At 38.4% G+C, this 12,573-nt stretch overlaps 1 protein-coding gene and 1 non-coding gene across 2 annotated transcripts; one reads left to right on the top strand and one right to left on the bottom strand.

Annotated features, from left to right (window-relative positions):
- Nucleotides 1-2,149: 2,149 nt before the first annotated feature.
- Nucleotides 2,150-2,258, top strand: LOC148570594 (small nucleolar RNA R71). The gene has a single exon (XR_015908716.1). It is a non-coding gene; the product is annotated as a small nucleolar RNA R71 (small nucleolar RNA).
- A 9,113-nt stretch (nt 2,259-11,371) lies between these two features.
- LOC148570593 (uncharacterized) lies at nt 11,372-12,031 on the bottom strand. Its single transcript, XM_088507093.1, has one exon. It carries the CDS (start codon nt 12,029-12,031, stop codon nt 11,372-11,374), a length of 660 nt encoding a protein of 219 aa, XP_088363219.1.
- Between the last annotated feature and the right edge of the window lie 542 nt (nt 12,032-12,573).

Genomic DNA, 12,573 nt, shown 5'->3' with positions numbered 1-12,573 from the left:
CCCAAGAGCTGTCAGAAATAGGATAAATAATACCTGCTTCCCATAATTTCATTACCTCTTTTTGGACCACCTGTTTCATAGTTGGATTGAGTCTCCTTTGTGGTTGCACAACTGGTTTAGCATCATCTTCAAGAAGGATCTTGTGCATACACCTGGTTGGACTAATCCCCTTCAAGTCACTAATGGTCCACCCAAGAGCTGTTTTATGGCTCCTGAGCACTGAAATAAGCGCCTCCTCTTCTTCAGGCTTCAGAGAAGAGCTAATAATCACTGGATATGAATCATTTTCACCCAAAAACATATTTCAGAGAAGGGGGTAAGGGTTTGAGCTCAAGCTTGGGGGCTTCCTCCTCCTTAATTGGCGTGTTCATCAGCTCCTTTTGGAGTGGTGAATCATCAACTTCAACTAATTCACACTCAGAAATAGGATCTAGAACATCATCAAGTACCTCAGTTTCCAGTACTTCTTGAACAAGTGGTTCAATAACATCTATTTTCATACACCCCTCAGAATCATTGGAGTGTTTAAGGGCTTCAAAAACATTTAGGACCACCTGTTCTTTATTGACCCTCAGGGTTAATTCACCCTTTTGCACATCAATCAGAGCTCTACCTGTAGCTAAAAAGGGTCTACCAAGTATAATAGATGGTTTTACCTCCTCTTCCATGTCTAATATAACAAAATCAACAGGGAAGATAAATGGTCCTACTTTCACAAGTAAATCTTCAACAACACCCACAGGTAATTTGATAGAAAGATCAGCAAGTTGAAGAGAAATACGAGTGGGTTTTACCTCCTCAATTTGAAGCTTTTTCATCACTGAAAGTGGCATGAGGTTAATGCTAGCTCCAAGATCACATAAAGCTCTCTGAATGCCGACTTCTCCAATGGTGCAAGGAATGACAAAGCTCCCTGGGTCTGGCATCTTCTCATAAAGGGTGTGTTGAATAATAGCACTGCATTCCTTGGTTAACACCACGGTTTCTTGCTCCTTCCAATTCCTCTTGTGTGTCAACAACTCTTTCATAAATTTAGCATAGAGAGGCATTTGCTCCAGAGCCTCTGCAAAAGGGATGTTGATCTGCAGCTTCTTGAAGACATCTAAAAATTTAGAGAATTGCTTTTCTTTGGACGCCTTCTGAAGTCTCTGAGGATATGGCATTTTTGGCTTGTATTCAGGGGCCTTTGGCAAGGTGGGATAAGTGTCAAGAGAGTCAGGAAATGGGTTGTCTGCACGTTTAGGAGGGGCGTGCTCTGCTTCTTCCTTCTTCTCCTCTGGAGCTTCCTTTTCAACTAGATCTTCATTGACCTTAGTCTCAGAACCAGCTACCTTACCACTTCTCAATTGGATAGCCTTGCAATCTTCTCTTGGGTTCACCACTGTATCACCAGGGAATGTATTTGAAGACCTTTCAGGTAATTGCTTGCTCATTTGACCCATTTGCACCTCCAAGTTTCTAATGGAGGCTCTGGTTTTTTGCACGAAACTCATCATCATCTCCCACTTAGAATCTTCTTGGGATTTAGAATTTGCCTGCTGAGGTGGTTGTTGTTGCTGAGACTGAAATTGGCGGTTATTATAGTTGTTCTGTTAGAAACCGTCCTGAGAACTATTGTTGAAGTTCTGAGGTCTCTGAGGTTGATCTCTCCACCCAAAATTTGGGTGATTCCTCCATCCTTGATTGTATGTCTTAGAATATGGATCATTGTTGGAATTTCTAGGACCACTCCCCATGTAATTCACCTGTTCAGAAGAGGGTTGAGCATAATCATAATTATCATTTTGCACAAAGTTACCTGCCATGTCATAGGAGGTATCTTGGGGTGGATTTTGAGTGTTGATAGCTGAGACTTGCATGCCACCCATCTGTTAAGTAAGTAGATTTATCTGCTGAGACATGAGCTTGTTCTGAGTAAGAAGAGCATTAACGGCTTCTACTTCCAGCACGCCTCTCTTTTGAGCGGTCTCAAAGTTCACAGGATTCCTGTTAGATGAATATAAATATTGATTGCTTGCAACCAATTCAATCAACTCAATAGTCTCCTCTGGTGTCTTCTTGTACAATGAACCGCCTGCAGAAGTGTCTAGGCTCATTTTTGACATCTCTCCTAAGCCTTCATAAAAGATATCCAGTTGGGTCCACTTGGAAAACATGTCTGGAGGGCATTGCCTAGTTAGTAGCTTGTATCTCTCCCAAGCTTCATAAAGAGTTTCACCCTCCTTCTGCTTGAAGGTATGAACCTCCAACCTAAGCTTAGTCAGCTTCTTTGGTGGAAAAAATTTTGTGAGAAACTCTGTAACAACCTTTTTCCAAGTATTCAAACTCTCTTTTGGTTGGAAATCTAGCCATAGCTTTGCTTTATCTCTCAGAGCAAATGGGAAAAGCATGAGTTTGTACACCTCTGGGTTTACTCTATTTGTCTTCACAGTATCACATATCTGCAGAAAATCAGAAATAAATTGATTTGGATCTTCATGAGGAAGTCCATGATACTGGCAGTTTTGTTGCATCAGGGTGACCAATTGTGGCTTCAACTCAAAGTTGTTTGCAGTTATAGGAGGTACCACAATGCTTTTTCCATAGAGATCTGCAGTAGGAGCAGAATAAGAGCCAAGCACTCTCCTCTGTTGATCATCCCCATTCGGATTTACCACATTGGCATTAGCATTATTATTTGCCATAGTGGATTCTGCAGTCTTGCAAAGTCTTGCTTGTTGTAAACGTCGCCTGAAAGTTCTCTCAGGTTCAGGATCAAAGTCTAAGAGATATTCTTTGTCTCTGTTCCTGCGCATACACAAGCAGAAAACAAGAAAAAATGGGACTCTCTACGTCAGAGTGCAGAGAAGTCCCTGTGAGGTAACCTGTGTACAATAATAAAATAAAACTACTAAATAAATAAATAAATAAATTCGAAAATTTTAAAAGAAAAAAATAAACAGAAAAATAAAATTAACTGGGTAACACCAAACTTAAATTCAGAAATAAATTTTTTTTGGGCTATTTTATTTATTTAAATATATATTTTTTATTTTATTTTATTTTTTTAATAAAAGAAAAAAAGTACGGAAAGGGGGGGGGATAACGTAAACGAAAGGGAAAATAAAAAAAAAAGAAAAATAAACGTAAAGAGAAGAAAAAAGAAAAAAATATTTACGTAAAAAAATGCAAAATAAAAAAAATAATAATAATAAAAAAAATAAAAAAATTATCTAATCTAAGCAATCAAACAACGAGTAGTTATTAATTACAATCAATCCCCGGCAACGGCGCCAAAAACTTGATGCGGTTATTTACAACCACACTTACTAACCGGCAAGTGCACCGGGTCGTACCAAGTAATACCTAACGTGAGTAAGGGTCGATCCCACGAGGATTGATGGATTAAGCAACAATAGCGTTTGATAGGATTAGTTAGACAAACTGAAATTGGTGTTGAGATGCAATATAAAAGACATTAAACAATATCAAAAATATTAAAGAAGGGTGAGTAATTAAATTGGGAATAATATATGGAGAAGGCAGTTAAGGTTTCAGAGTTATCTATTTTCTGAATTGACTTTTCTTATTAACTATTTTAATCATGCAAGATTTAACTCATGGCAAACTATTTGTGCTAGACCCTAATTCCTTAGACCTTCCTAGTCTCCTCTAAAATTCATCAACTGCCAATTCCTTGGTCAATTAATTCCAATTAGAGGGTGATGATCAAATTCTAGTTTATATGCCAAAAGAATCCTAATTATCCAAAAATAAAGGGATTATATGTCACGTATCCCGTTAAATACAAACAATTAGAAATCCAGGATAATATGTTTTCAAGCTATTGTTCAAGTAAAGAGCTTTTCCAAGTTTTACAAGAACTCAAATAGAACATGGGTCATACTTCCGTTCCACCCAAATTCATAAAATAAAGAACGAAAACAATTATTGAAATATAAATCAAAACATGAATTAAAATAGAAAAATAATATTATCAATCCATACAATAGACAGAGCTCCTAACCTTAACAATGGAGGATTAGTTGCTCATGGAATATGAAAATGTAAATTTGTGTGGAATAATGTTGTGGAATCTCTGTAATGGTCCGTTCTACTAGGAGAGAAGTCTCCCCTTTTTATAACTAATCCTAATTAATTTAAAATCTAATATCTAAAACTAAAAATTAAAATAATATCTTTTCCTAGAATTAGAATTTGAATTTAAATTTGAATTAATTTAAATAATCAAATCTTCAATGGATGGATGGGGACCAATTGAATTGTCCATTCTGCAGCTTCTAATCCGTGTTTTCTGGGCTAGAAACTGGGTCAAAACAGCCCATAAATCGCCCCCAGCGTTTTTTGTTAATTTTGTAGATCGCTCATGTGACGCGTCCGCATCGTCCACGCGTTTGCGTCATTTGTGCAGATTCTAGTCCACGCGGTCGCGTCAGGAACGCGATCGCGTCATTGCGATTTCCTCTATTCCGCGCGGTCGCGTGAGCCATGCGTCCGCGTCGGTATTCGCTGGTCATCTCCTTGGCTTCTTCTCTTTCTCTGCAGAAACTTCATCAATTCCATCCGAATGCTACCTAAAATAAATAAAATTGCACAAAACTCAAAATAGCATCCATAGTGGTTAAAATATAATTAATTCTTAATTAAACTCAACAAATTAGATTCAAATTCACTAGGAAAAGATAGACAAGATGCTCACGCATCACCGGGCGCATAGCGTCTCAACAATCTCAATATAAAAATGATACATCAGTGGTTTTCAGAAAACATTTTTCAGTATATCATGGATCCATCATTTCATTCCAAGTCCTCGACTCATCTCAACCACTGCCAATTCATAACTTTTATTTCCGAACTCATTAGTTCATTAGTTCTCAATTCATATATCTTTCTCCTTTTGCAGTCCACCAAACCCATCCTCAGTACACCAGAAACCTAAGCCTCCGTTTCCTAAATTTTCAAAGGAATACCAAATAAAATCTCTTAGGATCTTTCCCATATTATGATACCCAAAAATAAGCCCAAGAGTCTTAAAACAATGTCACAGAAACTTACAAACTTGTTGGAAAGGTGAAACAGTTAAAAACAAGAACTTAGTTTGACAAATAGGGCATGTGCGTATGCACAGGGGTGTGCGTGCGCACGCCCAGAGAGATTTTCAAAACCTGTGCGTACGCATAGAGGTGTGCGTACGCATGGTGCACGAAATTGTGATCTCTAACAATGGCGCCCCAAACTTGGTACGCACAATCTTAATCTCAACTCTTTTTCACAACTCCGCACAACTAACCAGCAAGTGCACTGGGTTGCACTGGGTCGTCCAAGTAATAAACCTTACGTGAGTAAGGGTCGATCCCACGGAGATTGTTGGCTTGAAGCAAGCTATGGTCATCCTTGTAAATCTCAGTCAGGCAGATTCAAATGTTTATAAGGTTTTGATAATTAAAAGATAAATAAAATATAAAATAGGATAGAAATACTTATGTAATTCATAGGTAGGAATTTCAGATAAGCGTCTGGAGATGCTTTGTTGCTTCAGAACCTCTGCTTTCCTATTGCCTTCTTCCAACCATGTGTTACCTCCTTCCATGGCAAGTTGTATGATCCTCTCGGATGAAAACAAATCCATCTACGTTGTCACCGCAGGGCTAATCATCTGTCGGTTCCCACTAGCGTCGAAATAGGACCATTGTCCTTTTGCACACTGTCACTTGTCCCCCACATTCACAGGTTTGAAGCTCATCACAGTCATCCCTTCCCAAATCCTACTCGGAATACCACAGATAAGGTTTAGACTTTCCGGATCTTGGATCCTACTCGGAATACCACAGACAAGGTTTAGACTTTCCGGATCCCAGGAATGGCTGCCAATAATTCTAGCCTATACCACGAAGGTTCTAATCTCATATTAGAGACCCAAGAGAATATACTCCAGCTGTCGTCCAATGACTACGTTGAACATCATGTAGATCACTTTGTGGTTGTCAGGCACGCGACCTTGGCTAAGCGAGTAACGAAGATTAGGTGATTGTCACGGGTCACCCTCCATTCTGACTTAACTGAATTAAGTACGAGAGTATATCTTGGAAAAGAAGTAGGCGTGAATTGGATAGAAAAACAGTAGTAATTGCATTAATTCATGAAGAACAGCAGAGCTCCACACCTTAATCTATGGGGTGAAGAAACTCCACCGTAGAAAATACATAAGTGAAAAGGTCTAGGCATGGCCGTGAGGCCAGCCTCCAAACGTGTACAAAATGATCAAAGATAAAAGGACTGAAAATAAATCTCTACTAGTAGTTTTTATACTAAGCTAGTAGCCTAGGGTTACAGAAAATGAGTAACTAAGTGCAGATAGTGCAGAAATCCACTTCCGGGGCCCACTTGGTGTGTGCTTGGGCTGAGCAATGAAGCTTTTTTGTGCTTAGGCTGTTCCTGGAGTTAAACGCCAGCTTTGGTGTCAGTTTGGGCGTTTAACTCTAATTATGGTGCCAGTTTGGGCATTTTACGCCAAGATGTTTTAGGCTGACTTTGAACGCCAGTTTGGGCCATCAAATCTCGAGCAAAGTATGGACAATTATATATTGCTGAAAAGTGCAGAATGTCTACTTTCCAAATCAATTAAGAGCACGCTAATTGGGCTTTTGTAGCTCTAGAAAATCCACTTCGAGTGCAGGGAGGTCAGAATCCAACAGCATCTGCAGTCCTTTTTCAGCCTCTGAATCAGATTTTTGCTCAGGTCCCTCAATTTCAGCCAGAAAATACCTGAATTCATAGAAAAATACACAAACTCAAAGTAAAGTCCAGAAATGTAATTTTTGAATAAAAACTAATAAAAATATAATAAAAAGTAATAAAAACATACTAAAAACTATGTAAAAATAATGCCAAAAAGGGTATAAATTATCCGCTCATCAACGCACAATGCAAAACTTCCCAAACTCTGTTCTCTCGCACAAGGCGTGCGAACGCCCAAAACAGAGTGCACCTTCCAACGTGTGCATGCGCACAGGGCTGTGGGTGCGCACAGGTTGTAAAACTTTGTTGGTTATGTGCGCGCACAGGTTGTACTAGCGCTCTAAACAGAAGGCCTTCCCCTGTGTGCGTATGCACAAGGTTGTTCGTGCGCACAGGTTCGAAAAATCACAGGGGTGTGCGTGCGCACACAAACCAGAAATCACAAAATTCTGCAACATTACAGAATTTTATATTTTGACACCAAACTTTCCACAATCATATCTTTTTCTACCGAATTTGGATTTCCACAAAATCTAAACGATTTTAAAGCTTGTTCAATTTGCGTTCATTTGATATAAAATGCATTAAGTTTCAAGCACGGTAGCTCAAGATATGATTCATGGAAATTCACTAAAATTTCAGTTGTACCAAAAGTTCTCAAAGTTTCAATTTTTCACAATCCTCAACCAAAATCAAACCAAAACCCTTCCAAACTCCAATTTATATCAAAATCTACCCTTTGTATCACATTCCACCATTCATACCAAAATTTTCTTTATACTTCATTATTCTCAACCTCAATTATCAAATATATAACATTATAAACAATCCTTCACCAACACATTCATCAATCATAAATCTTTCAATACCAAGCATCATAATCACTTTCATTTCATCTCAATCTAAATATTTTACACCAGTTTTATCAAATTCAACATCATAATTCATCAACATACTCAAAAATCATCAATCCATCATAATTCATCATAAATCATCATTCAACAACTCAACAACCAATTCAATTCAAACCTATCCTATGGGTCACTAGCCTAAGTGTCCAGAAATATTATATATTACATAGAGAAAACTGAAACCATACCTTGGCCGATTCCCAATATGCCAAAAACCCAAATTGAGTGAAATTTGAGCTTCCAACCACAATCCAAGTCACCAACCAACTCCAACAAGCATCAACAATCACTCCAAAGCTCCAAATCAAATGCCAACAATCACAATCTCAATCTATATACACATAATTTATAATAATTCAACCTAGGGTTTATCAAATCCACATAACCAAAAGAGATTTGAGTTTCTCACCTTACCTAAAGATGATTGGGGCAAAACCCAGTAGTAATCATGTGCTAGAGTGTACCTAAACACCCAAATCACAAAATTTCACTCAACACAAAACTCAAAAACACGAAATTCTTAGGGCAAAAAACTGGACATAGAACTTCGAGAAACTTACCACAAGGTAGCTAGAAGTAACGGGCTCAACGAAAGCTTCACGTAGTCGCTGACAGCACGCGAATCGGAGTACCGTAGCTCGAGATATGATGGATTGAAGTTGTAGGTGAATGGTGCTCTCTCTTCTCCTTCTCCTCTCAATTCAGCTGGTGTGTGTTGTGTTTATGAGAGTGGTGTGCTGAATGAGTTCATTAATGAACCTATATATATGTTGGGCTTGGGCCCAACTTGGGCCCGGTCCAACCCGTTAGCGTTTTTAACCCGTTTGGCACACTTTTGGGCCAAACCTTTAAAATTAACGCCTGGTTTTCGACTTTAAACATTTTCCTAAGGTTTTCCACTGTTTTTAATTTTTCTCGCACAGTACCGGGCAGACTTAAAACGGTTCGGCTGCCGGTTCGCGATTTTACTCAATCTTTCGCAGAAAATACATTTTCTGACTCAGAAAAATCTACTGAGTCCAAAAATCATATTTATATTTTCTAATTAATATTCTAAAATTTTGAACCTGTTTTGGGCAATTAAATTATTATTATTTTACGTTAATTAATCAGTTAATTAATTCGCGGTTCTTACATTCTCCCCACCAAATAAGAAATTGTCCTCCAAATTTGCTTTACCTATCATCTTCATTAAATGCTCACTTAACTTAAACCTATCTCTCACTATTCACCTTTTCATTCATCCATGTCAACTCAATTTGCTATTTACATCCCTTATTCTTACTTATAATGCCATATTTTAACCGAGTTCGAGCCTATGATGTACTCACCCTTTTTACTCTTAGATTCCCTCAACTCAACTTCCATACTACATCGGCCTTTCAAATCAATATTTTCTAAGTCCGTTTCTCAAATATATCAGTTCCCCATCTCAATCCTAAACCCAAAGTCACCACGCTCAATTATCGCAATCCTTACCCTCTAAACTTGCCAATTGTACTCACCTGCCATCCAAATCCAATTTAGTCACCTACCCTCATGTTCACAACCTATCCTAAACCATTCTATTCTTACAATCACAATTAAACTTAGTTCTTAGAAACCTTTACTTACAAGAATCCACTAAACTCTTCAAGTATTCAAGCCTAAGATATGCCTAGTCACCATCCCACTACCTATATTCACAACTATCATGTGCCATTTCTTTCCGCAAGCTCCTACTGCACAACTCTAATTTCCAGCCATTAATTAACTAACTAATCCACATGTTCAATCAAGTCATACATCATTATCGGATTACAAAACCTAGGCTCAATTCTGAACTTTCTCAACTTAACCCAATTAGTATTTATACTCATCCTAAGACTATGTCATAATTTAGTGCCTCATAGCATCTCTATGCCCCATTCAAGGTCTCGTTAAATCATAAATCTCTAAAATTTTATTACCTATTACCTAGAACCTCAACAACAACTAGGATATCTATTCCGGTTGTTCATCTTTACTTTAAGTGCAACGCTACAACTCGACATACTAAACAACCTACAAGTTTTCACTTATCATAACTAAAAATCAAATTTTAAACTGTCCAAAAATTCAAACCTAAATTTATTCTCACTTATTTTTCTCATTCTCTAGTTACCTCTGCGCTCAATAATTCACCATGTACCAGTGTTATATTAACCACCCGATAATCTACGTGTAGAAACTAAGTCAAGTGCGAAAATTCTTGGGTGACAGCTTATCTAAAGATCGTAATCCTTTAGTAGTTACATCCATCTCAATGAAGGTAGTTCCTCCTTACTCCACATCTTCAGCATAAGCACAGATGCAGCAGGCTCCAGATCGTGATTCAGAGATTTCACTTCATGCGACCTTTACTATCGCGATGCATCAACCATTACATACTGATGTTACATCAGAATGCACTCCAAGATTTCCAAGGAAGCATCATCATAGGTCCCAACTGGTTCATGGGATTCCGACAACGCAAGTATTAGCTCTGTCATTAATATTTCTTTCCAGTCCTGGAGAAGTTTCTCCACATTTTGACGTTCGTACTAATAGGGCCTCCTTGTGTGTCAATTTAATTATAGACAACGTCATTTGCAAAAATACAGCTTCACCACTCCTCACGATGTCGCACGCTTGCAAGTTTCGTCCTTCAGGTTTACAATTCGTGTCCTAAGGAACTAACATATTGATGGTTGCGTTTATGGATTGTATGCGATGTCGAATGATCTCAAGTTATTAGAAGGAATACCAAGCTTAGAAGAGAGTAAACAATCTCAAATGGTATCCGTAAGAAATTGAAGAGATACATTATGTTGTAATCAGACAAGGTTGTTATAGAAAATAAGAAAATATACCAGAAAGAGAATTAAAGTGCACCTCAAAATAATATATCTCCACTAATGGTTTACCTCAATAGTAATCTTCTTCACACTTGATTTGGTCATAACAGATTTAGGCTCAGGTCAAGAAGTATGAGTTTTGTGAAAGGATACATGCAAACAAGGTTTGATTTTGGAAACGTTCAATTTAATTATCAAGAAAGGTCACGGAATAAAGTTCTTCAACGCCGATTACAAAAAAAAAGATAGATCGAGTCATAAGCATTTGTTGGTAATCTCTCTCGTATTAAGTCTCCCATTACTATCCTACTTCACTCCAGCTCCTCGCAATTAATCCGTTAAATTATCTACCCTTGGCAACGGATACTTGTTCTTCACGGTCACTTTTTTCAACCGTCGATAATCCCTGCAGAGTTGCATTCACCACCAAGTGTATATAACCCTTAGCTACACTGTCCCTCTTTCCATGAAGTGTTCAGCTACATAATATCACCAATCCTAACTCAAGTCATTACAACATTTCACCTTTCGTAATTCTACCGTGTCAATGCTTCCTCACGCCTTCCGCAGTGTCACTCTAATTGGTTGTTACTAAGAACCCAAGTCGCTTGGCTGCGCCCACCCGACTTATCTTCTCCCATTAGTTCTTCTGACGCTATGTTTGGCCAGCCTTAATGGCAACATCCCATAAAATAAAACTAAGCTAAACTCTGGTCCTAAGCCTGACGTTTAATCTAATCTTCCTAGTTCCAAATCCTTGTCTCCATCATAAGCTAATAAGAAGGGTGAAGTTACAACCCACTACAACGTGATTAAAATTCGGTTATCTAGTTTATCATTACCTCAAGTTGGAGATCCTTAACCCCGTCATTGGGACCGATCTGCACCTTGGTCCTTTTTGTAAGGACAGCGTCTAGAGATATGCCCTTCCGATCCGCAGCGGTAACATCCATTGAACCTAGCCATGCACGACTTTTTCGGATGGTATCGTCCATATCTTGGGCACCTTAACTCCTCTTGTTGAGCCCACGCATGCTTTCCTCCTCCTCTCGCTTGGTGATAGTGGCCAGGGTTCTTTCCAATATGCCCTTGACCTTGATATCGCTGAGGGGCATATCTACCCTTGAAGTTTTGGCCTCTTGATGGAACATACTTCCCACGAACTCTGCTACTAGTACTACCATGAACATCTCTCTCCAAAGTCGCCTCCTTGGCATAATCTTCAACAATTATTGCCTTGTCCACCAATTCAGAGAATCTCCTAATCTCCAATGGAGCCACAACACACATGATATCTTCTCTCAACCCCACTTGGTATTTGACACATTTCCAACCCTCATAGGACTCAAGAGTATCCTGACTTATTCTCGAGAACCTACAGAGTTGCTCAAACTTGCTGGGGTATTCAACTATAGTCATCGACCCTTGCTTCATCTGCATAAGCTCTAAATCTCTATCCTCCCTTACTGATTCTAGAAAATACTTCTTGTAGAAAGTAGCCCGAAACAGTTTCCACGAAATATCCATATTCTATAGTTGCAGGAATCGACACTCTCCTTGCCACCAATGCTGAGCTTCTCCCACTAATTGATAAGCCGCTGAAAGAGCGAAACTCTCGCGCGATCTAGAATTTTCTCAAATAAATTCGCGTTGTAGGTATAGCTTCTAGACCAACAAGAATTCCTTTCTTACAAACGTTTGGTTGTCACAAGTAACAAGCCCAATAAAAGTTATAAACCGAAGTATTCAAACATTGGGTCGTCTTCTCAAGGAATTGCAGGAAAGTATGATTTATTATTGGTTATGAAAAACAGTATTTTTAGGTTTTTGAAAAGGTTTGAGCAAGCAAAATAAATTACAGGAATTAATAAATTAATAACTACTAAGACTCTTGGCAAGGTATGAAAATTTGGAAGTCCTATCCTAGTTATCCTTATCGATGGTGATGAAAATTGAGTGTTAATCTCACTTAGTTAACCTTTACTAAAGCAAAGAAAAGTCAAGTGGACTAATTAGTTTGATCCTCAAGTCCTAGCCAACTCCTAAGAAAGGACTAGAGTTATTGGAAT

This window comes from Arachis ipaensis, chromosome B3 (assembly GCF_059453495.1).
Source record: "Arachis ipaensis isolate K30076 ecotype BB chromosome B3, ASM5945349v1, whole genome shotgun sequence".
In the NCBI taxonomy this organism is placed as follows: domain Eukaryota; kingdom Viridiplantae; phylum Streptophyta; class Magnoliopsida; order Fabales; family Fabaceae; genus Arachis; species Arachis ipaensis.
This window is presented reverse-complemented; position numbering and strand designations above follow the sequence as displayed.